The sequence below is a fragment of the Symphalangus syndactylus genome, chromosome 20 (genome assembly GCF_028878055.3).
Source record: "Symphalangus syndactylus isolate Jambi chromosome 20, NHGRI_mSymSyn1-v2.1_pri, whole genome shotgun sequence".
In the NCBI taxonomy this organism is placed as follows: Eukaryota; Metazoa; Chordata; class Mammalia; order Primates; family Hylobatidae; genus Symphalangus; species Symphalangus syndactylus.
In genome coordinates, this window is record NC_072442.2 from 57834777 (window position 1) to 57862435 (window position 27659).

The 27659-nt window shown below is 39.8% G+C and overlaps 1 protein-coding gene across 2 annotated transcripts; it reads left to right on the top strand.

Moving 5' to 3' along the window:
• Positions 1 to 866: 866 nt before the first annotated feature.
• On the top strand, positions 867 to 27381 carry LOC129470462 (myosin-1). 2 transcript variants are annotated; one of them, XM_055258314.1, is made up of 40 exons: positions 867 to 889; positions 1139 to 1169; positions 2723 to 2966; positions 3063 to 3206; positions 3323 to 3479; positions 4504 to 4531; positions 5274 to 5388; positions 5487 to 5579; positions 5711 to 5774; positions 6436 to 6534; positions 6617 to 6720; positions 6855 to 6993; positions 7209 to 7327; positions 7413 to 7562; positions 10045 to 10215; positions 11028 to 11337; positions 11733 to 11803; positions 13581 to 13668; positions 13751 to 13868; positions 14169 to 14292; positions 14381 to 14517; positions 14614 to 14869; positions 16430 to 16672; positions 16763 to 16939; positions 17764 to 17909; positions 17991 to 18081; positions 18176 to 18565; positions 18930 to 19056; positions 20583 to 20701; positions 20859 to 21055; positions 21778 to 21961; positions 22244 to 22409; positions 22503 to 22627; positions 23148 to 23456; positions 23544 to 23747; positions 24390 to 24515; positions 24606 to 24776; positions 25034 to 25138; positions 25258 to 25353; positions 27120 to 27381. In XM_055258314.1, exons 3-40 carry the CDS (start codon positions 2763 to 2765, stop codon positions 27270 to 27272), a joined length of 5820 nt encoding a protein of 1939 aa, XP_055114289.1. In that variant the 5' UTR covers positions 867 to 889; positions 1139 to 1169; positions 2723 to 2762; the 3' UTR covers positions 27273 to 27381. The 2 variants fall into 2 exon arrangements, with proteins under 2 accessions (XP_055114289.1, XP_055114290.1); XM_055258315.1 differs by lacking the exons at positions 867 to 889; positions 1139 to 1169 and having other exon boundaries at positions 2763 to 2966; positions 11028 to 11343; positions 11736 to 11803; positions 27120 to 27272.
• The last annotated feature ends 278 nt before the right edge of the window (positions 27382 to 27659 follow it).

Here is a 27659-nt window from a genome sequence, read left to right on the forward strand (position 1 = left end):
AAAAATTAAAATTAAAATAGAAAACAATGTTCAGGTATTGTTTGTAAGCAAAATATTAAATATATCCCATGGACAGCTGACAGAGGAAAAATCATCGATGCTGCATATTTAGACAGAGAAATGCCCTGTTTCCAATATTTTCTTATGTTGAGTTTCATAGAGGAAACAAGATTTCACAAGCAACTTGGGCACCAAAAAAAAAGAGAGAAGCAGGACATCTCTGTTTGGCAAGGCAATGCAATTTCGGAGCAAGTCTGAAGTGCCGGTGGAATGATTTGACAATGAATAAGAGGCGACTGATTGAAGGAAACAAAAGAAGCTATCTTTGGCTGCCCTTCATGAAGCAAGTTTCAAAATTAAATTTCCAAGCAACCTTGAAAAAGCACAATAAATTGCAAAAAAAAAAAAAAAAAAAAAGGAAATCTTTTTGAGAGAAAGCAACAATGTTTTTATAACCCTCTGCTAAAGAGCAGAAGCTTTCCTCCCGAGTATACTATCTGTAACTGCGCAGGCAGTTGAAAAGACTTCACACAGGCGACTCTGTGAAACAGAAGAGCAGTAGGCAACAAAGTCCAGGGATTCCAGAACTTAGCTGTCTTTGAAACAACACCTTACATTCCAAAGGCCAACAACTTTAAGATTGCCAACGACTCAAATTATTTATAGGAGATTGATTCATATACTTAACCCAATATGAGAGGAAATATTTCTAATTATATCCAAACATCTTTAATATGAGGGGAATTAGGCTTGGAGACCTTCAATGCCAAAAACATGTTTTGCCAAATATGTTTTAAGAAAGAGGAGGAGGTTACGTGTTTTCCATATTTGAGCCTATAAAAGTACCCTTGGAATGAGTATGACTTGTCTCTCCTCATAAAGCTTCAAGGTAAGTGTGTGTGAGGACAGGGCTCTGTCTGGAGGACGGTAAGGGATGTCTGGCTGCCCTCGTGCATGCCACACATACTGGCTCCCATTGTCCCTGGCAGTCCTGCCAGTGAAACACCAGCTTACTCCGTAGCAATTTTAATTAGATGTTGTAGTCTTCCCAGTCATTTCCTGGCTCTCAGTTAAGAATTATTCTATAATTGGGAACTGTTATAATTTAATCAGAAGAGGTTTGCTCTTTTTCTTACAGTTCTGATCCACTTTAAGGTCGCATCTCTACGGTAAGATTCTGATTTTTTTTTTCTCATTCCTCACAGAGTGCAAGGAATCTTCTGCAGTGGTTTGGACAATGGTGGGGGCGGGGTGAGGGGAGTGATAAAAAAAAAATCATTTCCATTTCATGGTTGATCGCACTTCTCTTAAAAAATGGAGAATGACTTTAGAAACTGGTTCTTCTTAACTCATATACCTTGCAATATATGAAAATGCTTTCTCAGAGTCTTTGGGAATTTTATTCACAATAGTGAATTTCATTCACTATTTCCAGCATTGTAGTTTATCTTTTAAATGACTGCATTACAATATGCAATATAACATTTCAAAGTGTTAATTATAGAGAAAATCTAAATTTTCTATACTATGGCTTTTCCTCAGCACTATAAATATAAAAACCTATGAGAGATGATGTCTAATTGGATAAACAGAATGGTCTGAATCTTTGCCTTGGAAAAGTTGCTTAAATCTGCATGTTGTTTCACAATCTGTAAAATAAAAATTAACGAATATATATATACACACACACACATATGTATATATACACACACACAATACGAAACATGTTTGTCAGCATATTCAGCAAGATGAAGCATTTTAATTACGTTATCTGAGTCAATATAGTTCCAATGGGAGAAATGTATCCAAATGAGCTTCCCTGGAAAAGGTATCTTTATTATTATAAAGTAGAATATACATGAAGATTATTGACAGCATTAATGAATGCTAGTTAATGTGGCAAGACGGGGATCCTGAAAAGAACAAGTTTTGTGAAATTGTTATAAAAATGTTAATAATAAAGCAAGAAAACATAGGTAATAATGTTTTATAATAAATATTTGAGAAATGCTAAAGATCAGTGAAGAAGTTGAGTTTGTCAAAATTATTATACAGAGACAACAGAAACTGATGGATAATAGAATATTTTTTAACAATGCAAAACAAAGATCCACACATTTCTGCTTTCCTGTATATTAGGAAGTCTTCGTAACTCCCAAGTTTATAATGAAAATATTTCCGTCATGTACAGAATAGCTCCTAAAATTATAGCAACATATTCCTATTGTTCTTTTAATTCACCAAGCCAGCTTTGAGCCTTTCTCCACGTCCAGCATTTGTTCTAAGAGGTGTGAAGGATACCATAAAAAGAAGAGTGCTCCCTGCCTGCAAGGTGCTTATAATCCAGTTGGGAAGATAAAAACTAAAGTGAAAGAACTGGAGACTATCCTGCCACCATTATAGCTTTATGTTCTCCATAAGCCAATGATAGAGAGCTTATAAAGATTAATATACATAACAAATGAAACAGAGAAAGCAGCTAAGAGACTGCAATAGGTGAGCCAGAAACAACAGTGTCTTTCCAAATGCATGATTAAGTATCTGTCAGCACTGGCACAGAAGAAGGAGACTGACATTTTATCCTCAACCAAGCCAGGGAGGTGGTCATACCCAATGCAACGCTAAGCACTCAATTGGTCAGTAAATTTTTTTGAAAAGTTTTAAATGTGAATCTAATGGTCCGGTTTCTTAATTTCTACAATTTCTTTTCTTCCTTTCCCAGCCAGGGTCCTTAACTGGGCTGCCATCAATAATCTGCAGCCATGAGTTCCGACTCTGAGATGGCCATTTTTGGGGAGGCTGCTCCTTTCCTCCGAAAGTCTGAAAAGGAGCGAATTGAAGCTCAGAACAAGCCTTTTGATGCCAAGACATCAGTCTTTGTGGTGGACCCTAAGGAGTCCTTTGTGAAAGCAACAGTGCAGAGCAGGGAAGGGGGGAAGGTGACAGCTAAGACCGAAGCTGGAGCTGTGAGTAAAAACACCTGGAGCTGATTAGACTCTGCCTCATTTTGGGTTAAGTTAGCACTTATTTTTTGATCTGGCCTCTCTTGTTTGACTGGACAGACCGTAACGGTGAAAGATGACCAAGTCTTCCCCATGAACCCTCCCAAATATGACAAGATCGAGGACATGGCCATGATGACTCATCTACACGAGCCTGCTGTGCTGTACAACCTCAAAGAGCGCTACGCAGCCTGGATGATCTATGTGAGTTCTTTCTCACGGTCTTGTACTCATGAGAGTAGTTAATAGTTTTTGAAAAGTAGTAGGTGATTAAGGTCCCCATCAAATAATTCTGTTCCTCCCTTTTTTTTTGGGTGCAGACCTACTCAGGCCTGTTCTGTGTCACTGTCAACCCCTACAAGTGGTTGCCAGTGTATAATGCAGAGGTGGTGACAGCCTACCGAGGCAAAAAGCGCCAGGAGGCCCCACCCCACATCTTCTCCATCTCTGACAATGCCTATCAGTTCATGCTGACTGGTGAGTGGCTCAGCTGGTTTTCATATGAATTATTTTACCATCCATAATCACAAAATGTTAGAACTAATAAAAGGCCTTTAGAAAAAAACCCAATTCACGCCCCTGATTGTTCAGCAGAGGTGACTAAAGCACAGAGAAGTATATACTGTCAAAGCTCGTATTAAAACTCAGCTCTCCTGATTACACCTCCTTGACTTTACTAGGCCATGCTATTACTCCATCCCATTAAGTTTAATTTGTTTATGGTCTCCTTGCTTGGAAACACACAATTTATTTTATATATTTAAGTAATAAGAGGCAAGATTAAGTAACAACTGAATCGTATAAATCATATATTATCTGAATAGAAATGAAAAATAGGAGTTCAATCCTTCTGGTGCCTCAGTTTCATGTTAATTATAAATTAGATACTTTTACAAGTACTTTCATCTCTTTAAAGTTATCAGAGTACATCTCAGAGATGATATCCTCTGTTTGAATGAAGATGATGTTTTGGGGCTACACACATGTAAACAGAAATTGTTTCCCCCCCTTAGAAAGATTTTATTTTGATTGAGGCATCCTCTCTTACCTCATCTTTCTTTAACACAATGGTACACTTTTGGGAGGGCTGATCGAAGCTATATTGAAGTTAGTCTGTGGCCATAAGATACTAAATTTTTTCTCTTTGTGAAGTCAACTGACACATTTAGAAACAAAATCTCAGTCATGGCTTGATTAACACTATTTCAATCTATTAAATGACAGTCCAAGCCTTTGGCATATTATGCATTTTTCAGCTATATGCATTAATTAGCAGACAGCATGCCATTGAAATCTACAGATGACAACTACGGAATGTATCTAGCTTCGGAGAATACTGCTCTTTATATTAAACCAACAGGACACACCTATAACTTTACCATAATATATTGAAAAACCCCACTGAACACATGATACTTATACTCAAATGCCCTGTTTCCCTATAGAAAGTTTTGTTTGTATAACTGATACATATGCTGATTTTCCACTGTTTTTCTTCTAGATCGGGAGAATCAGTCTATCTTGATCACGTATGTATTCCTATTCTGAGATTTATTGGCAGTTTGTTCTTGCTGGAAAAATGACAAACCAAAAAAAGAAATTAGTTAATGTTCCCTACTAAAGCACTGAATGATCAACCTGGAACTAGATATTGGTTTAGCTTTATTTTAAGGTTTACCTTGCATTAGAATGTAAAATAATAATGTTCTAAATCACCTCATTTGCTGGTCTTGAAAGTTCCACAGAACTTTTCGGTGTGTAGAAAGTGTAAAATGAGCTTGGCTGGAACCAGTACAGTGCAATGAGCAGCATACAGCCTTCAAAAGGTACAGCAGTTTGGAAATATTACTAGCAGTTCATTTTTAAGGCCCACTTAGAGAATGTCCATTCCTTCAAAGACCAAACTTGAGCCATGTCTCTGGTCCGAGGAAATGGAAAAACACATGCACGTTTCATAGAGTTTCCTACTAATTGCTCCATTCACTACAGAGGTGCTGAGTAGCTGCTTTTCAGACCCCTCAAGCCCAGGCCTCAGCACCCAGAAAAAAAGCTGACACATTATAAACACTCAAGAAATACGTGTTAAATGAATAATGACTGATTTTTTCTACTTCTTGTCAGTGCAAAGCAAAAGAAATAATATGAGCTATATGTAGGCTGAAAATAAAGATGTAAAAGGCTCTCTAATAGAGATATAAGGACAAAGGCATGAGGTAGTTGTAGTTTTATTTGTCACAGTGCTTAATTTCTCATGTGTTTGGTCTTTGACAGTGGAGAATCTGGTGCAGGGAAGACTGTGAACACCAAGCGTGTCATCCAGTACTTTGCAACAATTGCGGTTACTGGGGATAAGAAGAAGGAAGAAGTTACTTCTGGCAAAATTCAGGTGTGTCTGATTGTCACAGTCAGAATCCAGGCTCTGTTGGGACTCTCAGGTAGGAAATTCCCAAGCCCCAGATGCAACAACTGCTCTTGCCTTTGCAGGGGACTCTGGAAGATCAAATCATCAGTGCCAACCCCCTACTGGAAGCCTTTGGCAACGCCAAGACCGTGAGGAATGACAACTCCTCTCGCTTTGTAAGTCTCTTGGTTGCCAAAGGGTCTTCTCTGCCTTTAGATGCCGGAGAAAGTATGTCTGAATTATTTCAATGGCATCGCTACTGCGTACTTCAAGCTTTGGGTATAACATCATCCTTTTTACTTACAAGGGTAAATTCATCAGGATCCACTTCGGTACGACAGGGAAACTGGCTTCTGCTGATATTGAAACATGTGAGTAACAGGACCTCCTAAATAGAATCCAAGAATGACAAATATTGGTTTGGAGGAACACTTTGCAGCTCCTGCTGAACATGGAGCTTGTAAAGCACCAGTCTGCTGCCAAACATGTTTGTGGTTAATGTCAGTCTTATCCATAGCCCACAGTATGCTTTACCCACTCCAGTCATGAGGTAATGCTTCTGTGGAAACTGCCAGGAACTGCTGGGCATGTCCAAAGTATTCCAGCCTCAGAATGATTTCAATTTTTTTTTAAGAAAAAAACTAACACTAGAAGTAAACAAATTATCCAGGGATTGAGGACATGTGACTTATTCCTAGTCTGAGCTTTAATACTGTTGCTTTTAGTAATCCCTCTATTATATGGTGACAGGACCCTGCAGAGGGAGTCTCAGGACTCAATTATATTCCAAATGTCAAGGATCTTCTGTATGAGAAGTGAATATCTTGAGCCAAGCATATTTCACTTTTTTTCCCAGGAGGCAGGAGGAACTGCAATAGTGTTTGTAGAGACATGATATGTGGTACTTCACAGGAACATTCAGTTGAAATCTCAAGAGGCCAGTGAGATTTAGCTAATGATCCCAAGTCCCCAAATCACTCCAGGACATTGTGTAATTTTTCCCCATAATCTGATGTCTACTATCCGTTGCAGATCTTCTGGAGAAGTCTAGAGTTACTTTCCAGCTAAAGGCTGAAAGAAGCTATCATATTTTTTATCAGATCATGTCTAACAAGAAGCCAGATCTAATTGGTAAGAAATAAATTCATAGCTAGAAGATTGTCACTGTACTATCTTCTAATGTAAAACATATGCCCTGAATTCTGTGACCCAGAAATGCTCCTGATCACCACCAACCCATATGACTACGCCTTCGTCAGTCAAGGGGAGATCACAGTGCCCAGCATTGATGACCAAGAAGAGTTGATGGCTACAGATGTAAGTTATACATGAATTTTAATTTAAAATCCATTATGCATGGGAATGGCAATAATAGCCGTCTATATGTGTGTAAAGGATACAGTATAAATTCTCTTGTGCCCTAATCTTTGTCTTCTCATCTCTCCTGGTAGAGTGCCATTGAAATTCTGGGCTTCACTTCAGATGAAAGAGTGTCCATCTATAAGCTCACAGGGGCTGTGATGCATTATGGGAACATGAAATTCAAGCAAAAGCAGCGTGAGGAGCAAGCTGAGCCAGATGGCACTGAAGGTACCAAATGAATCTCCATCTGGGTTTAATGAGAAAATAAAGGCAAAAATGTCCATTCCAAAACTCAAGTCTTCTTTACAGCTGAGCTCCTGATGGATATACTCAGATGTACCCACACACAGACTTTCTACAAAGTTATTTACTTAATACTATGCCCCTTTGAACTGTGGGTCCCAGAGTAAGTCATATTGGGTATCTGAATTATGTTTCTGCAGTTGCTGACAAAGCAGCCTATCTCCAAAATCTGAACTCTGCAGATCTGCTCAAAGCCCTCTGCTACCCTAGGGTCAAGGTCGGCAATGAGTTTGTCACCAAAGGTCAAACTGTGCAGCAGGTAAGTGCATGACCTCAATGAATCACACACATCCGAGGCCTTCATGACATGTCTTTAATAACACCAACAAACTTTATCTGTGAAGGTGTACAATGCAGTAGGTGCTCTGGCCAAAGCTGTCTACGAGAAGATGTTCCTGTGGATGGTCACCCGCATCAACCAGCAGCTGGACACCAAGCAGCCCAGGCAGTACTTCATTGGGGTCTTGGACATTGCTGGCTTTGAGATCTTTGATGTGAGTTAGCAGAAAACTTGTACCAAAAAAGCTTCCAACAAGCAAGCTTGTTGCTGCGGTCATAGAACATGACTGTAGTCACTTATGGAAAGGGTCTATGAAAAATAGCTACACTATAAACTTAACTGACACATGAAAGAGCACCAAAAGACCATGAAAGGAAATGAACTTTGGAATGAGACAGACCTGGATTCAAACTCCTGCTCTGCCAATTACTAGCTGTGTAATAATGGGAATGGTACCTGATTGATCATTGGGCAAATTCAACTAGGACCTGTAGGTAAAGCATTTAGCATTCCAGATCACAGACTCACTTCTGAGATCTGTCTGCTAGTTTCAAGATTTCTGAATTTTCAGCTCTTAACACAGTCCCCAAGCATGCAGGCAGCACTCAGTAAACGGTAAGATACTGAGGGCAACAATAGGATCAAAGATGGCGGTGGAGAAGACAAAGTCTTTAAAAGAAAGACTTCGAGATTCTGTTTGCCGAGAAATGAAATGTGTTTAATTATTAGGATAACCTCTGCAATACCCAGGTACTGAGTATAGAAATGGCATCGTAAATGGCCGGGCGCGGTGGCTCACGCTTGTAATCCCAGCACTTTGGGAGGCCGAGGCGGGCGGATCACGAAGTCAGGAGATCGAGACCACGGTGAAACCCCGTCTCTACTAAAAATACAAAAAATTAGCCGGGCGTGGTGGCGGGCGCCTGTAGTCCCAGCTACTCGGAGAGGCTGAGGCAGGAGAATGGCGTGAACCCGGGAGGCGGAGCTTGCAGTGAGCCAAGATCGCGCCACTGCAATCCAGCCTGGGCGACAGAGCGAGACTCCGTCTCAAAAAAAAAAAAAAAAAAAAAAAAGAAATGGCATCGTAAATAAACTCAAATTTGTCTGTCTGAGAAAGAATACCTGCTACACAGCTTAGCAAATAGGGCTACTGCAATCCTCCGCTTGACAGCAGTATTTCAGATGTGTCTCATTTAGAGGTCGCAATTCTAAACTTTTATCTATGTATGGACTGATTGAAACTAGATGAAATTTTAGAAACGGAGGCACTTCCAGACATTTCCAAGCCAACGTGGAAAGAAAGGAATAATCTGTCATTAAGCAGGAACAGAAAAAGCAATCCACACTTTTTAAAATAAGAAAACTAAAGACAGGGTACTTGCAATCATTTTGAGCTTTTTTTTTTTTTTGAAGTAACAGCTTTATCGAGATATAATTAACATATCATACAATTCACCTATTTAAAGTATAAAATTCAATGGTTTTTAGTATATTCACAGGTACGTGCTATCATCATAACAATTTCAGAACATTATCATCATCCCAACAGGAAATTCTATTTTGTCCTCCCCCTAGGCCACAGAAACCCCCAATCTACTTTCTGTCTCTGGATTTGGCTATTCTGGACATGTCTTATAATGGAATCGGATAATATGTGTTCTTTGTGACTGGCTTCTTGCACTTCGCATATGCTTGCCAGATTCATCCCCCTCATAGAACTCCTTTGACTTTTGTGTATGGTGATAGTGCCCTTAAACAAGGGCATCCTCAATTGTGTTTCTATGTAGGTGTCCCAAATAATAAAGCAGGGCAGGTCTACTCAAGTTCTAGGAATAGTTACAAACACTGGCTCTGGCATCAAAATGTTGGGGTTCCTGCCATGACCCTTACTACCATGGTCTTACACAAGTTACTTAGCCTCCCTAATAGTGTTTCCTCACCCATGAAATGAGCAAATGATACCACTTACAAAGGTATCTGTGAGGATTAAATGCAGTAACTTATACAAGGCACTTAGCATAGTGTCTACTGTAGAGTAAATGTTCACCAAATATTAGCTGTTGAATTTTTATTATTAAGGACAACATACAGACCATAATAGCTCAGATCTAGCAAACTTAGCTAGCTTACAACATAATCATAATCATTAAGAAACCTCTAACAAAAACAAATACTATAAAAACCAAACGACTTTTTAAAAAAACTTTTAAGTTCAGGGGTCCATGTGCAGGTTTGTGACAAAGGTAAGCTGTGTCGCCCACGTATTAAGACTAGTACCCATGAGTTATTTTTTCTGATCCCCTCCCTCCTCCCACTCTCCACCCTCCAATAAGCCCCAGTGTGTGCAGTTTCCCTCTATGTGTCCATGTGTTCTCATCATTTAGCTCCCACTTACATGTGAGAACATACAGTATTTGGTTTTCTGTTCCTGCATTAGTTTGCTAAGAATAATGGCCTCCAGCTCCAAACAACTTTTTTTATTGCATAGGAAAGCATCATTCAGAGCTTGTTGACGGGTGTTAAAGAGACAATTTTAACAAGTATGCTAACAGCAGCAAAAACTTCATTGCGTAGGTATAGGTAGGACAAAACGATACCATCCTAAAAGGGCAATTTGGCTAACTAAAAAATCACCCCTTTCAAAGAGAAGATTTCATTATAAATTGAATGCTAATTTGTATTTTCAACTCATTTAGTTCAACAGCCTGGAGCAGCTGTGCATCAACTTCACCAATGAGAAACTGCAACAGTTTTTCAACCACCACATGTTCGTGCTGGAGCAGGAGGAGTACAAGAAGGAAGGCATCGAGTGGACGTTCATTGACTTTGGGATGGACCTGGCTGCCTGCATCGAGCTCATCGAGAAGGTTGGCTTGCATTTTGCAGACCACAGATCATACTGCTGTATAGTATTTAAAATAAAATCATAAAATCTTGATATAGGCAATGGCTAAATATTTCTACTTGTGAAAAACATGAGGAGAATTCCTTATTTTGCCAACTCTGAAGTAGATATTCTGGTAAAAGGAGATTAAATATTTTCTGTAGAGTCCAGAACACAACACTTACCCACAGTTTGCAATACAAAGTCTTACATTTAAAGTCATCTTTCCTTACAAAAAGTGCACTGACTAGAATATTTTTTACTTACTGTTTTTTGTCATCCTAAAGTCATTATTACTGCATTTGAAGTATGAATTTCTACTACTGTACGTTAAAGCAGGGGCTTTTAAAATCCAGTGTGCGAAAGACTCCCCAAGAATACTTGGTACAACTGCAGGTTTCCCTCGTCTCACCCCTAGAAATATTTTCTGGTAAGTGTAGGATGAAACATCGGAATCCTCATTTTGAGCAAGTGATTCTGATGCAGCTAATTTGCAAGTCACACTTGGAGAAATACTGCTCTCAGGTCTTTGGGGTAAAGACACAAACTCTACAGGAGCACAGCCCTCATCTGTCTTACTCTGTCATATCCCAGAGCCTGACACAGCACGTGGCTCCTGATCAGCACCCAATAAATATTTGTTAAGTTAATGGCTTCTGACCAAAGGAACGAGTTTTCATTAACTCTGTAGAATTAAAGGGTGAATTTACTCAGATGGGATAATTATTAATGTTACATGTTATTTCTATAAGCAGACAGAATTCAAGTGGCATTTATTTCTTTTCATTCTTCCAGCCTATGGGCATCTTCTCCATCCTGGAAGAGGAGTGCATGTTCCCCAAGGCAACAGACACCTCCTTCAAGAACAAGCTGTATGAACAACATCTTGGAAAATCCAATAACTTCCAGAAGCCCAAGCCTGCCAAAGGCAAGCCTGAGGCCCACTTCTCTTTGATTCACTATGCTGGCACCGTGGACTACAACATTGCCGGCTGGCTGGACAAGAACAAGGACCCCCTGAATGAGACTGTGGTGGGGCTGTACCAGAAGTCTGCAATGAAGACTCTGGCTCTCCTCTTTGCTGGGGCAACGGCAGCAGAAGCAGGTAATTATCAATATAATTAATCTTTTACCTAATGTATAAAACATAACCAGAGGCCAGACGCGGTGCCTGTAACCCCAGCATTTTGGGAGGCCAAGGTGGGTAGATCACCTGAGGTCAGGAGTTCAAGACCAGCCCGGTCAACATAGCAAAACCCCGTCTCTACTAAAAATACAAAAATTAGCCGGGCGTGGTGGCAGGTGCCTATAATCCCAGCTACTTAGAAGGCTGAGGCAGGAGAATCGCTTGAATCCGGGAGGTGGAGGTTGCAGTGAGCCGAGATCATGCCACTGCACTCCAGCCTGGGCAACCAAGAGTGAAACTTCGTCACAAAAAAAAAAAAAAAAAAAAAAAAACAGAGAAAGGCTGTCCTATGATTGCCTTCTTTTTCCCCTCAGAGGCTGGCGGTGGAAAGAAAGGTGGTAAGAAGAAGGGTTCTTCTTTCCAGACCGTGTCTGCTCTCTTCAGGGTACAAACTTCATTTTCTCTGTCTAATTAGATTTAGGATATTAATATACTCTATGGTGTCGGGGAAAAAACTAACCTTTCAAGGATTCTAGAACTGATGTGACTCAACGAGATAGTTCAGCTGGTAGTGGTAAAACAGTTTTAGGGAGCTTGGGGATAGTTTGGAAGAGATACCTCACTATTCAGAAGACACAGGGGTCAGGGGAGATGAAAGTGAATTGCAGAAGTCAGTAGCAGACGGCAAAATTCGATGCTGGGGCCTGAGAATGAGGTCATTTAACACTTAAAAGACTCCAGTGGGATAGGATTAAGTAAAGCTGAGACTTGCTTGAGGCTTTGGGAGCCTCCAAGTGATTTAGGTGCTTAAAGATACATTGGTATAGAACCGAAATGAGTAGATTTTGAAAGCTAAAGATAGAACAGTGGTGAGAATTGGAGCCCGAGTCAAAAGAAGAAAATAAGAAACCAGATGTGATAATAAATAGCACTTAAAAAAAATTACGGCCAAGCACAGTTGCTCACGCCTGTAATCCCAGCAATTTGAGAAGCCGAGGCAGGCAGATCACTTGAGGCCAGGAGTTCGAGACTAGCCTGGCCAACATGATGAAACCCCGTCTCTACCAAAAATATAAAAATTAGCCAGGCATGGTGGTGCACGCCTGTAATCTCAGCTACTCAGGAGGCTGAGGCATGAGAATCGCTTGAACCCAGGAGGCAGAGGTTGCAGTGAGCTGAGATCATGTCACTGTACTCCAGCCTGGGCGACAGAGCAAGACTCCATCTCAACGAAAAAAAGGAAAAAAAGAAAAGTCTATTTTTGTTTTGGCAATCCTATTTCTGATTCCATCTTTAATAACTGATGCTGTAGATATTCGGAAAAACCAGGATTTTCAAAAGATGGAAAACTTACGCTTGGTAACATGGCTGTCAGTTTTCTACCAATTCCCAGAATAGGCATTAATAAAGGCCACTTTCTGTGGAATAAGCAGGAGGACACAGCTCTGTATCTATGGCAAGGAATAAGCATTTGATAGACACACAGATACAAGTGAAAGTCAGGTAAAGAAAGAAGTGGGTGTGACTGGGCACCATGGCTCATGCCTGTAATCCCAGCACTTTGGGAGGCCGAGGCGGGTGGATCACTTGAGGTCGGGAGTTCGAGACCAGCCTGGCCAACATGGTGAAACCCCATCTCTACCAAAAATACAAAAATTAGGTGGGGGTGGTGGCATGTGCCTGTAATCCCAGCTACTCAGGAGGCTGAGGCAGGAGAATTGTTTGAACCTGGGAGGCAGAGGTTACAGTGAGCCAAGATTGTACCACTGTACTCCAGCCTGGGCAACAGAGCAAGACTCCATCTCAGGAAAAAAAAAAAAAAAAGAAGAAGAAGAAAAGACAAAGAAAAAAGTGGGAGAATTAGAGGAAGGCATTGATTAGTAGTAAAATCAGACCATGTATCCAGGCAAAAAGAGAATGGGTAGAGTATTTCCATATATTTAGGGTGTCACAGTGAATTTAAAACATATACTAGGAAATTCAACAGCAGCGAACAGTCACTTCAACAGCAAGTAGAAAACTATGTTTCTAATGCACACCAACAGAAAATAGGGGGACATATTAAGAATGTGGAAATTCCAGAAATTGGATTCCAGAAAATTTTCATCTGGATACTATTCATTAGAATTAAACCACTGTCATAGATCTCAATAATTATGTCGATAAATATAAATGTAGAAAACAGTACATTTTTTAAAGTATAAACTCACATGGTTCCACAGGAGAATCTGAATAAGCTGATGACCAACTTGAGGAGCACTCACCCCCACTTTGTGCGGTGCATCATCCCCAATGAAACTAAAACTCCTGGTAAGACATTTCTGATATCCAGACAAGCTCCAGCGTGTTTGCAATAGACCACGAAGTATGGCATGTGGGTTCATTCTTTTAGGTGCCATGGAGCATGAGCTTGTCCTGCACCAGCTGAGGTGTAACGGTGTGCTGGAAGGCATTCGCATCTGTAGGAAAGGCTTCCCAAGCAGAATCCTTTATGCAGACTTCAAACAGAGGTCAGACATTTTTGCTGTAAATTATTTTAAGAGGTTTTTATTACTTTTTAAACATTTTTCAGTGAAAGAATCCTTTATACCTCCTCTTAAAATTGAAGAGAAGATAAACTCACTTAACAAACTCCGTATTGACATAAGAAAACTCTGAAGTCCTTTGAATAAACAGAGGATAGATAAAGGGGTAGATATGATTTCTTGTTTATTTCAGATTACCCAGTGGCTATGTTGTTTCTATAGCCAGACAGGAAGATCTCCTGCCTGTGACAACAGCCATATCATTTTTTTGTCTGGCTTAAACAGATACAAGGTATTAAATGCAAGTGCTATCCCTGAAGGACAATTCATCGATAGCAAGAAGGCTTCCGAGAAGCTCCTGGCGTCCATTGATGTTGACCACACCCAGTATAAATTTGGTCACACCAAGGTAATATTCTGTAAATCCTACCTGATGCTATTTCTGTTCCTTTGAACTTTATGTAAATTTTCTGATCTGAAATTCTTCCCACACATAGGTCTTTTTCAAAGCTGGTCTTCTGGGGCTCCTAGAGGAGATGCGAGATGAGAAGCTGGCACAGCTGATTACCCGAACCCAGGCCATGTGCAGAGGGTTCTTGGCAAGAGTGGAGTACCAGAAAATGGTGGAAAGAAGGTATTAATAAGAATTCTTTACTTAACTCATCATCTTAGGCGTTTTAATTCTGCTTCTTATTATAATCTGATTTGGACATTTCTGTTCCTATGACAGAGAGTCCATCTTCTGCATCCAGTACAATGTCCGTGCCTTCATGAATGTGAAGCACTGGCCCTGGATGAAGCTGTATTTCAAGATCAAACCCCTCCTCAAGAGTGCAGAGACAGAGAAGGAGATGGCCAACATGAAGGAAGAATTTGAGAAAACCAAAGAAGAGCTGGCTAAGACCGAGGCAAAAAGGAAAGAGCTGGAAGAAAAAATGGTTACTCTGATGCAAGAAAAAAATGACTTGCAACTCCAGGTTCAAGCTGTGAGTATCCCGAAGTCATTTCCTGCAATCTGATGCTAAAACTTCAGCTCAGTGGTCACTAAGGAGAGACCTAGATTCTACCAAATAAGGGACAGGTTATGAATCTTTAATAATCCACAACTCCTTAGAATGTTCTATAGAATTCCATACACAATATTACTAAAAATCACTGTGGTAGGATTCTTTGATGTCAAGAAGGGAAAAATAAAAGCATTTTTCCTTCCGCTCTGTTGTTTTCCACAGCAGAATGTGAACAGGAAATAAAGTGAGCTTTGCTCCCTAAATTCTCCCTACTGAAAAATGCATATAAGAGCTGTGAAAAAGAAAAATATTGTCAGTGAGGAAGGAGACTTTGATGAAAACGCATTAACTTGAAATCAATATTCTGAGTTTTGTATCTACAATCCCCGAGCAACTTCCTGCTCAACTTTATTTTTAGAAACTTTTTAGTACCTGAAAGAGTAGGATTATGGCAAGAATAATGGCAATGCTTTCTGGTAAGGATAATGGCAATGCCTTCCATAGATAATGTCTGTTTTTATGCAAAATATGAGAGATAGGGTTGATATTCTTATTCTAATGTCCCAGTAACTATCCAGAGGCTTGGAGAGAAATATTTCATCAAGAGCCACTATCTAACCCATTTTTGTAATGCAAATAACAAGACAGTTCAATTGCTGCCACCAAAACCAACAGCAGAAACATTAAAAGTTGCCCTCCCAGTTCTCTGAATTCAGAAAGGGAATTGACTAGTCCCACTGTGCCTACAAGTTTGGGACACATACTTAGAAAATCTAAAGAATGATGAATTGCAAATACCTAGGTTGGTACTGTGACTTTCCTGTACTTTGTATAGATCAGGGTTTTCCACATTGAGGAGTGGTTCATCATGTCTTCAAGAAACAGGAGATAATCTATCCAAGAATATACCTGTCCTTTGCAGATAGTATTATAAAACCTCTGTTTAACAATATTCTATCAACTATCCACTAATAAATATTGGGTGAAGTTCCAGACAGGGATGCAAGTTTGAATGAGAGACATGGTCCTTCCCTCACAGTTTATCCCAACTCCTCTTTCTTCTTATGAGAAATATGCTTGCTACTTCTCTAAGCATCACCTTGAACATGTTCCATTCCCTTTGTTTACTCTGTCACTGGATGACATTTCTTCCTTTCAAGGCACTTTTCTGATAGTACCCCTCTCTCCTAGCAACCTGCTAGAAACCCAATCCTTTTGTCTCTTGGTTTTTCATATATTGAATGCTCCTGAAAATAAATATTAAATAAAGAAAATTGGCTGACCCGAAATTATATACCAACACATTATATATGTTATAGCAAATATAATTGTAACATAATTTCACCAGGAACCATGACTTAAGTTCCTTTTTTTATCACCAGACTCATAAGTGCCCAATAAATATTTACTGAATGGTAGAAAGCTAATAAAAATTAACCTGAAGCCTTAAAACAATTTACTTGTTTGGTTTCAACATATTAATAAAATCTGAAAATGTCTAGGAAACTAAAATCTAAAATATCTATTGCCTTTTCTCAGGAAGCTGACAGCTTGGCTGATGCAGAGGAAAGGTGTGACCAGCTGATCAAAACCAAAATCCAGCTAGAGGCCAAAATCAAAGAGGTGACTGAGAGAGCTGAGGATGAGGAAGAGATCAATGCTGAGCTGACAGCCAAGAAGAGGAAACTGGAGGATGAATGTTCAGAACTCAAGAAAGACATTGATGACCTTGAGCTGACACTGGCCAAGGTTGAGAAGGAGAAACATGCCACAGAAAACAAGGTATCAACCATATTCTACAGTACTCTATAGAGGTTCTGCCACCTAACGAAGCTGCTTTATACAACTAAGCTACTTTCTTCACCTTTGTAGGTGAAAAACCTCACAGAAGAGATGGCAGGTCTGGACGAAACCATCGCTAAGCTGACCAAGGAGAAGAAGGCTCTCCAGGAGGCCCACCAGCAGACCCTGGATGACCTGCAGGCAGAAGAGGACAAAGTCAACACCCTGACCAAAGCTAAAATCAAACTTGAACAACAAGTGGATGATGTAAGCCTAACATTATATAAACATGATTTTTTAAATTTTGTAGCAAACTAAGTAAGCATGAGTTTGTGTCGTCATGATACAGTCAGTACTTATCAAGTGCCTCCTATGAATGAGGAATATGGAATATCATCCCTATTACAAGGACTAAGATGTACACACAAGAAAGTTTTTAAAATCAATAAAGAAAGTTAACTATGAATAATAGACAATATGGGTAAAAAGAATTGAGGGAAAGGAAGGTTAATGTGTTCACAAAGAAAAGCTATACAAGCAAAACACGTCTTTAGCTGGGCTTGAAAGACAAGTGGCTATGTGCAGTTACAGAAGAGGCAGGGTGTTCTAAGCAGGCAGCATAGCAGCAGCAAAGAAGTTGTAATGATCAATAAGGTTTTCTCTCACAGCAACAAAGGACACTCAGAATTAGCAATGTGGAAGATAAGTTTGGCTTTAAACATGATCTGATATCTAATAGAGAACCCACTGAAAATGCCTGAGTAAGGGAGGCATTAAAAAAGTTCATGGTTTGGAAGTATTAGCGTGGTGTCCATCCCAGCTGGAAAAGTATTGGATTCCAGTGGGGAGATGCAGAAGGCATAATGTCTCACTAGTAGCTTATTATAACCATGTGAAAAAGAGGCACATTTTACCTTTTAAACGATAACTTTTTCGACTAGGTAAATGCCAAGGAGAGTGGAGTCAGTGGGACAAATCTGCCTAATTCATAGAAAAATAGTTTGCTGAATAGATATAATGTTTAAAAACTTAATCTGGGTCAAAAGGTGGTACCATTCTAAGAACCGTATTCATGGATTATTAACTTTTAGCTAGAAGGATCTTTGGAACAAGAAAAGAAAATTCGGATGGATCTAGAAAGAGCAAAGAGAAAACTAGAGGGAGACCTAAAATTGGCTCAAGAATCCACAATGGATATAGAAAATGACAAACAACAACTTGATGAAAAGCTTAAAAAGTAAGCAGTTTTAGGACAACAGTTTTGTGGGGAAATTACTCTTAATATTTCTGAGACTGACATAAAGGGCTTTTCTAATAGGAAAGAGTTTGAAATGAGCGGTCTGCAAAGCAAGATTGAAGATGAACAAGCCCTTGCAATGCAGCTGCAGAAGAAAATCAAGGAGTTACAAGTACGTTAAATGATTCTCACCAGGCTAATTAAACATCAAAAAGTTACTGACACCAAGAAGGTGAGTTCGTATTAATATTTTTCACCATTCCCAGGCCCGCATTGAGGAGCTGGAGGAGGAAATCGAGGCAGAGCGGGCCTCCCGGGCCAAAGCAGAGAAGCAGCGCTCTGACCTCTCCCGGGAGCTGGAGGAGATCAGCGAGAGGCTGGAAGAAGCCGGTGGGGCCACTTCAGCCCAGATTGAGATGAACAAGAAGCGGGAGGCTGAGTTCCAGAAAATGCGCAGGGACCTGGAGGAGGCCACCCTACAGCATGAAGCCACGGCGGCCACCCTGAGGAAGAAGCACGCAGATAGCGTGGCCGAGCTTGGGGAGCAGATTGACAACCTGCAGCGAGTGAAGCAGAAGCTGGAGAAGGAGAAGAGTGAGATGAAGATGGAGATCGATGACCTTGCTAGTAACATGGAGACTGTCTCCAAAGCTAAGGTACAATCAACACTTCACATTGATTATTTGGTTTTTTGTTTTTCCCTTTAGCACGAATATGATTTGTATCTCAAAAACGTCTCATGACTAAATCAGGCACCCTTTTTCTCATATCACGGATATGAGAAACTTAACAATTTAGTTAAGTAGTTAGATTAACAAGCAATTCAGTGGCTGTATGCTTGGACTATGTATCTTATTACTCTTTCCATCACAATCTAAGACCTTTGCTGGTTTTGTTTGTAAAGATAGTTTCTTCTCAAAATAAATGAGTACTGCAGCTCCTATGGAATGTTTAGATTACTGAAACTTTCTTTGGTCCAACTACTTACTTGAAATGCCTTCTACCACTTTTTGAATGCAGGGAAACCTTGAAAAGATGTGCCGCGCTCTAGAAGATCAACTGAGTGAAATTAAGACCAAGGAAGAGGAGCAGCAGCGGCTGATCAACGACCTCACAGCACAGAGAGCGCGCCTGCAAACAGAATCAGGTGGGCCATGTACCAGTACTGACCTTGAATGACAAATTCACCCTGCATGCACATGCAGGTGAATCTGCTGAAAAACTCTGCATTTATTTGCTTGAGATCATATACTACCTCCCTGGGAGATCCCCACTAATATGAACACATTATTGACCACTGGCATGAGGTTGCTTTCTTTCATATATATACGAGAGAAATACATGTCTATATGTATGTGTATATATATATCCATACATATATATTATATACATATATTTATATTTATAGAGAGAGAGAGAGAGAAATAGAATCAGGCCCTTTTATTTTTGAAGACTTTAAGGGAGATTCGGCTTTAATCAAAAAGTTATCAAAAACAAAGTGTATCCTTACAGTACCTCTTTTCACTTTTCAAAATGCTTTCGCAAGCCATGTGTTACTTTATTTTCCTCATTAGTCTGTGTAATACTATCCCCATTTTAAAGACAGTGGATTATGGTAGTGATGAAGCGACTTGTCCAAGAATGTTTACTCCAGTCTTTTTCCTGAAGTCTTGCCAATTACTTGTAACTAACATGGTTAAGTAGGGAAATATTCAAGACCACAACCCACCTGAGAAGCATTCAAGTAAGATTTGTAGATTTTTGATTACAGAAATTGGAAAAGTCTCTGCATTTATTCCCCCTCCTACTGACTTGTCCAACTTTCTAACAAAGTTCTATCTCCCCAAGTAGAGGTAACAAAATGGAAATTGTTTTATGGGTAATTTAGGCTATTAAAGTAATAGGCAGGTTAAAGTGTTGGAAAATGACTCTACACTTTTGGTATTCAAATACTGTTCTTTCTATAACAAAGTTCAGAATAAATATTTATTATAATTCTTATTAAATGCCAGAGATAAAGTTCAAGATAACTAGTTTAAAAATGGTGTGGAAAGGTTTTCCTATCTTTCTAACATAATGTAGTGCATTTTCTGCATTATGGTACTTAAAAAATTGAAGACATGTGTAAATGCCATTTAGTTTGGAAAGTACTTATCCAGAAACCAATTCATTCTGGGGATGGGAGACTACTTAATCATTTCTTAATATAAAAATCTTTCCAGAATTTCTTTTGACTATCATTTCTACTTACAGAAGAAATTGCCCAAAGTCTCTTATTTTCCACAGTATAAATCCTTTGTTTCAACCAACTTTCAATGGAAGGCAAATTAGACACTACTGCCTTACATAAAGTAAAAAGTACTAGAATATTTTGTTGGCTTGATTTACATTTTTTTCACATTTCTTCATCAATTTTGACTATGATCAAATAATCATAAATATCTCTTGAAATCTTTTGTGCTGTTCACAAGCATGTAATATGCCTCAAATTTCTCCATGCTTCTAATTTTTACATGGATCTACTTATCAGGGTTAAAGCGGATGTTGGTGGTTTGTTGTCACCCATGCCCTCCATCAAGTTTCAAACTCGGCTCCCTTTCCCTGCTCAAGTTTTTATTTTAGAGTTTTAATTTCCAAAGTAAGGTTGAGTTTTCTGGACTTGGTCTTTTACAGGTGAATATTCACGCCAGCTAGATGAAAAGGATACATTAGTTTCACAGCTCTCAAGGGGCAAACAAGCCTTTACACAACAGATTGAGGAACTGAAAAGGCAACTTGAAGAGGAGATAAAGGTAAGCTCCACTTATTGTTGTCGTTCTTGTCATTATTGTTCTTGTTATTTGTTTTTCGCTTACTTTTACAGACTTTCTTCTGGTGGCCTATAGGAGATCAGGAATCAAACATCACTTTAAATATATAAAATTAAGTCACCAATCTCTATGTTCTCAGGCCAAGAGTGCCCTGGCACATGCCCTGCAGTCCTCCCGCCATGACTGTGACCTGCTGCGGGAACAGTATGAGGAGGAGCAGGAAGCCAAGGCCGAGCTGCAGAGAGCAATGTCCAAGGCCAACAGTGAGGTTGCCCAGTGGAGGACCAAATACGAGACAGACGCCATCCAGCGCACAGAGGAGCTGGAGGAGGCCAAGTATGTTCCAGACTTAGTTAAAATGGAACTATAAGGGCAAACAGTTTCCTTGCTCTCAAAAAATACGAAAAACTAGGGAAAAAACATTCTGGGACCATATACAGCCATATTGTTGGAATTAATGTTTTGGTAGATGCCTTAGAAGAGATTCTGAGAGGAGTTCTCGATGCAAAATGTATATTGATGTGGGAAAGCTTCTTTATTATTAATGGATTAATTAAAAACTAGCACAAATAAGGAATACAATTAGACAGACAAAATCAAGTATATTTCATTTGAATTCAATTTATCCAACATTTGAGCCCTTAATATGTTGGACAGCCTACAAGAATACAAAGATTAGTACAGTACAGACTTTCCCTCTGGGGACTAAAATTATGTGGAGACACAGAAAAACAAACCAGTAATTCAAGGTAGATATTAATATTCTATAGAAGAGGAATAAGCCAGCTACCTGGAAGGGTAAAATGTTAGCTCATACTTGTCATGGATGGCCTTAAAGCCACTCTATGAAGTACGGCAATACCAAAATTGGGGTTGTTTTTGGTATTTGGTGGTAGGATAACGGGAATGAGTTAATATAGAACTGGACCTACAAAACAAGCTTGAGAAGCAAAGTATTAAAGAAGTCTGATTGTGGAATTCACTCTCTTGTACCCACTTTGAAACACCCAATTCAGTTGACAGCCGTTCACTTTTATTGCCCATATTTCACTTTTTAGGAAGAAGCTGGCTCAGCGTCTGCAGGATGCTGAGGAACATGTAGAAGCTGTGAATGCCAAATGTGCTTCCCTTGAGAAGACGAAGCAGAGGCTCCAGAATGAAGTTGAGGACCTCATGATTGATGTTGAGAGGACAAATGCTGCCTGTGCCGCCCTGGACAAAAAGCAAAGGAACTTCGATAAGGTATTCTCTCCAGTTTTTGCTTCAACTTTCAACACAGAATTAACAATAGCCTGCTACCTTCAGTGTGCCCAATTCAAACAATCTGAGGGCTGTTCTCAGTAGCTCTTGACCCATCAGCAGCTGTCTGTGAAGAGGGGAAGTGCTCCTGTGGTTTCTATCCTTCTCATTCGTAATTTTTTTTTCAATCCCAGAACACCTCAACTCTGAGAAGTGCTAGAATAGATGGTTTTTATCTCATCAAATTTTGTCCAATAAATTTCTTGTCCATTCCTTGACCTTCAGATCCTGGCAGAATGGAAACAGAAGTGTGAAGAAACTCATGCTGAACTTGAAGCTTCTCAAAAGGAATCCCGCTCACTCAGCACAGAACTATTTAAGATTAAGAATGCTTATGAGGAATCTTTAGACCAACTTGAAACCTTGAAGCGGGAAAATAAGAATTTGCAACGTGAGAACATTTTACCTTTTCTTTAACAATAAAAGATTTGAAAGAATCTTTTCCATCTATAAACAAATTTCTATATTTTTTGTTCACCAACAGAGGAGATTTCTGATCTCACTGAACAGATTGCAGAAGGAGGAAAGCGTATCCATGAACTGGAAAAAATAAAGAAGCAAGTTGAGCAAGAAAAGTCTGAACTTCAGGCTGCTTTAGAGGAGGCAGAGGTAAGCATTTTATTGCATACTCTAAACCAATTAGAAGAGGAATTGGGGTCTATTAAATGCAAGGAATGGTGAATCAAGAGAACCGAAAAATAATTTTTGCTCCATGAACTAGGGATGAGAATGGAGAACTGATCATGCATACAACCAACATAACCATATGTCAGGAACTGTGCTACACACTGAGCAAACAAAGATGAATCAGTTAAAGGCCCTGCTTTCAAGGGCACAATCTACCTAGGGAGATAAAAGCATATAAAATCAACAATAACATTCAATAATTTGTAGAAATTTCTATAACAACAAAATAAAAATGTATGATGGCAGCACAAAGGCAGACAGTGTGTGTGTGTTAGAGAATAGCAAAAAAATGCAAAGGCATGAAAATGACACTCTTGCTTAAATCTTACTACTACTTAGAAATCTATTTATAAATAAGGTTCCATGAAGGATAAATCATTCTTATCTCTCGAATACACACACTTCCATTACCCTACTAATGTCACCTCTTGCTGTCATTAAGGCATCTCTTGAACATGAAGAGGGAAAGATCCTGCGCATCCAGCTTGAGTTGAACCAAGTCAAGTCTGAGGTCGATAGGAAAATTGCTGAAAAAGATGAGGAAATTGACCAGCTGAAGAGAAACCACATTAGAATCGTGGAGTCCATGCAGAGCACGCTGGACGCTGAGATCAGGAGCAGGAATGATGCCATTAGGCTCAAGAAGAAGATGGAGGGAGACCTCAATGAAATGGAAATCCAGCTGAACCATGCCAACCGCATGGCTGCTGAGGCCCTGAGGAACTACAGGAACACCCAAGCCATCCTCAAGGTAAATATGTCCAAGAGATGGTCCCAGGACAATTGGGCTGCCTGCAACCCTGAATACATGGTGTCTCAATGACGGTTTGTTCCATAGGATACCCAGCTCCACCTGGATGATGCTCTACGGAGCCAGGAGGACCTGAAGGAGCAGCTGGCTATGGTGGAGCGCAGAGCCAACCTGCTGCAGGCTGAGATTGAGGAGCTGCGGGCCACTCTGGAACAGACAGAGAGAAGCAGGAAAATCGCAGAACAGGAGCTCCTGGATGCCAGTGAGCGTGTTCAGCTCCTGCACACCCAGGTGCATGTAATAATAGAATAGTAACAAATACAAGGGTATGAAAATGACATTCTTGCTGAAATCTTGGTACTATTAAGAAATCTATTTATAAGATTTCATGAAGGATAAAGTTTAAAATATTTTATTTTTTTGATTATCTATATTTTTGTTTATCTGAACTATAACATCCATAGTTGATTGTATTTTTTTTTTTTTTTTGAGACGGGGTCTCACTCTGTCGCCCAGGCTGGAGTGCAGTGGCGCAATCTCGTCTCACTGCAAGCTCCACCTCCCGGGCTCACGCCATTCTCCTGCCTCAGACTCCGGAGTACCTGGGACTACAGGTGCCCGCCACCACGCCTGGCTAATTTTTTGTATTTTTAGTGGAGATGGGGTTTCACCGTGTTAGCCAGGATGGTCTTGATCTCCTGACCTCGTGATCCACCTGCCTCGGCCTCCCAAAGTGCTGGGATTACAAGCGTGAGCCACCGCGCCCGGCCAGTTGATTGTCTTTTAAACATATGTCAACTCAGATAATTTATGAAACAAGGAGGAATATTAATGCATTCATTTAGTTAATTCGTTTATGGGTTCATTAGAACATGAGGCTTCCTAATTTTTCTCTCATGTGCCTAATATTTCTAAATTTCACATTTTAAACAGAACACCAGCCTGATCAACACCAAGAAGAAGCTGGAGACAGACATTTCCCAAATCCAGGGAGAGATGGAAGACATCATCCAGGAAGCCCGCAATGCAGAAGAGAAGGCCAAGAAGGCCATCACTGATGTGAGTGAAGGGTAACACAGTGGTGGTCAAACTTGAATCTTAACGTGCTGTCTTAGCTGTCTTAACCCATTCTGTTTTACTGCGAATTAGGCTGCCATGATGGCTGAGGAGCTGAAGAAGGAACAGGACACCAGCGCCCATCTGGAGCGGATGAAGAAGAACCTGGAACAGACGGTGAAGGACCTGCAGCACCGTCTGGATGAGGCTGAGCAACTGGCCCTGAAGGGTGGGAAGAAGCAGATCCAGAAACTGGAGGCCAGGGTGGGTCTCCTAATCAGCATGTATTCCTATCTCATTCCAATCCAACACATGATTCTGAATACCTAGCACTGCTAGATGATGTGGGGCATACCGAGATGAGGGAGAGCTATTCCTTCATGCCCAAAAGCTCATAATAAGGAAAACTGAACTAGGGCATTAAAAACTACATATAAAGCAGAGTAAAAGAAGTATGTGGGTCATGTGAAGAAGCAGAAATTGGTCAAATGAATGTCCTTAAAATGTCCATCTTCTTGTAGGTTCGTGAACTTGAAGGTGAAGTTGAAAGTGAACAGAAGCGCAATGTTGAAGCTGTCAAGGGTCTACGCAAACATGAGAGAAAAGTGAAGGAACTCACTTACCAAGTAAGGAAAATGGCCTGTCTAGGTTTTCACTTTAGTCTACATGGGATTAAAAGCCATATGTATGACAAAATGTAATATTTGTACTTTCAAGAAACTTACTCTTGAAAACATTATTTCAGACTGAGGAAGACCGCAAGAATATTCTCAGGCTCCAGGACCTGGTGGACAAACTGCAAGCAAAGGTGAAATCCTACAAGAGACAAGCTGAAGAAGCGGTGAGTTCACAACCCCTTGGGGTGATTTTTCTCAGACATGACCAGGCCAGTTTAAAGTGACAAAAGAAAAGACGAGTAAAATGAGGAAGGATCAAAAGAAAACAAGTGGCTACATGGAGGTCCAAGGCTGAGGTAAAACCAACCGCCTGACAAGCCAGCAGAAGATGTTCTAGAGATGGGGAAGAGCAAATGCAAAGCTTTTGAGTGGAAAAGAGTCTGGCTCAAGAAGCAGACAAAAAAAGGAGGAAAGCACCACAGCTGGGGCTGGAGAGCCAGGCAGGAGGCAGCTCATAGGGTCTTCCAGGCCATGGTAAGAACAATAAGATACTGGGAAGCCAGGGAGGGTTTTAATGTGGGTGAGTCATTACCTGATCTATATTTTTTAAAAAGAACATTCGGGATACTATGTAAAGAATGGGTTATTGGGTAACACAAGTGGGTGCAGAGAGACATGTTAGGAAGCTTTTCAGGTTGGTTCTGTGGCTTGGGTAAGAGAGTGGAGCAGAGAGAAGTGGAGAAATTCAGGACATATTTTGGAGGTAGAAACTACAAGATTGCTAATAGGTTGCACTTGGGAGATGAAAGAAAGGCAATTAAGAGTAATTTATCAAGTTTATGGTTTGAGTAACCAGGTGGATGATGTAACACTTAAGTGGCGAACAAAGGGAAGAACAGATTTGCAGGGCAACAAAGAAACAGGAATTCTGTTTTAGATACATAATACCATATATACACAAGTGAACATGTCAAGTAAATAGTTAAATATAAGATTCTGAAACTCAGAAGGTCTTGGTTATGTTCAAATCAGTAGATTCTTAACACTCCACTTTATCTCATTTCCATATCCCATGATTCATCTGGATTAATAACCAAATAGTTTCAACTTCCTACATATAAATATGCATAGTTACATATCACAAATGAGTTCCTCTGTTCATTGATGGTTTTTATTTTACCCCTGACATCTAGGGTAAGAGAAAGAAAAAGATGGGAATGGAGAGAAACGAGGGAGGGAGAGAAAACAAACACACTTGTGTGCGCAGACACACACACAAACTACTGTCCGTACCTTGGACAAATTGCTTTATCTTTCTCCAGTTCCTACTTTCCTCATCTGTAAGAGGAAAAGCTGAGGTTTTTTCTCAAGCTATACTATTTAATGATTCTAAGCTTTATGTCTGTTCTAAATTTGAATGCCACATTTTGGAGGTTCTTACTGAGACTTTTAAATAAGAATGATTACCAGAGACTAAACTAGAACCGACCTGCTCAAATTCTGCTATATATTTAAATATAATCAGAGACAGCTCAGACTATTTTAGGAAACAAACTTGTTGCTTAATTTCTAAACTTAAGTGGCAATAATTTATACTCACATGGCAATAACTTATATTCAGGCTTAATGGTTTGGTTTGGTATAGATTGCATACTTGCATTCTTAAAAGGTTTGGTTCCATTCTCAGGATTCTGAAAAAAAAAAAAAGAAAAACAAAGCTGGACACCTGGCATATTTAGTAGTAGCTCTAGGATGTTCTGCTGTTCTAAAAGTTCAGATACAAAGGTCACCTGTCCTTCCTTGTTATCTATGAGTTCAAGAAGCTAATGCAAAAATAACAAAAATAAAAATTCAAGAGCATTTCTCTAGGTTTCTTAAAATATCTGCTAGAGTGAATCATCTTTAAGTAAAAAGGAAATTCAAGCTCCATTGACCTAAGAATGGAAAAATTCTGAACTTTCTTCCCTCATAAATGGATTTCCATTCACAGGAGGAACAATCCAACATCAACCTCTCCAAATTCCGCAAGATCCAGCACGAGCTGGAGGAGGCCGAGGAACGGGCTGACATTGCTGAGTCCCAGGTCAACAAGCTGCGCGTGAAGAGCCGGGAGGTTCACACAAAAATCATAAGTGAAGAGTAATTTATCTAACTGCTGAAAGGTGACCAAAGAAATGCACAAAATGTGAAAATCTTTGTCACTCCATTTTGTACTTATGACTTTTGGAGATAAAAAATTTATCTGCCAAAAACTTGTGAGTCTCTTTTTCCTCTCTATGTCAATTTGTCTTTAGAAGTACCGAGAAAAGAAAAACATCTCAACATTTTGGTTACATTTTACAGAAAAGTGCTTAATCACCAATATTAAGACATGATAGGGAGCAGCTAGGCCGACCTGGTAAGTGCCACCATATGCGTCCCTATGGGAAGTAGGTGAACCTAAAGGTATACCACAGGCACATAAAACATAGAATATTTGGTAAACCTTACTTGACAAAACATAGCTAGTTTCTGTCAATGAAATTATTGA

Excerpts from the sequence above, each read along its gene's own strand:
- LOC129470462 (XM_055258315.1), top strand. The coding sequence starts at position 2,763 with ATGAGTTCCGACTCTGAGATGGCCATTTTTGGGGAGGCTGCTCCTTTC. Across the intron at positions 18,566-18,929 it reads AGACTGTCTCCAAAGCTAAG|GGAAACCTTGAAAAGATGTG; the intron begins GTACAATCAACA and ends TTTTGAATGCAG. Across the intron at positions 24,777-25,033 it reads TCCAGAAACTGGAGGCCAGG|GTTCGTGAACTTGAAGGTGA; the intron begins GTGGGTCTCCTA and ends ATCTTCTTGTAG.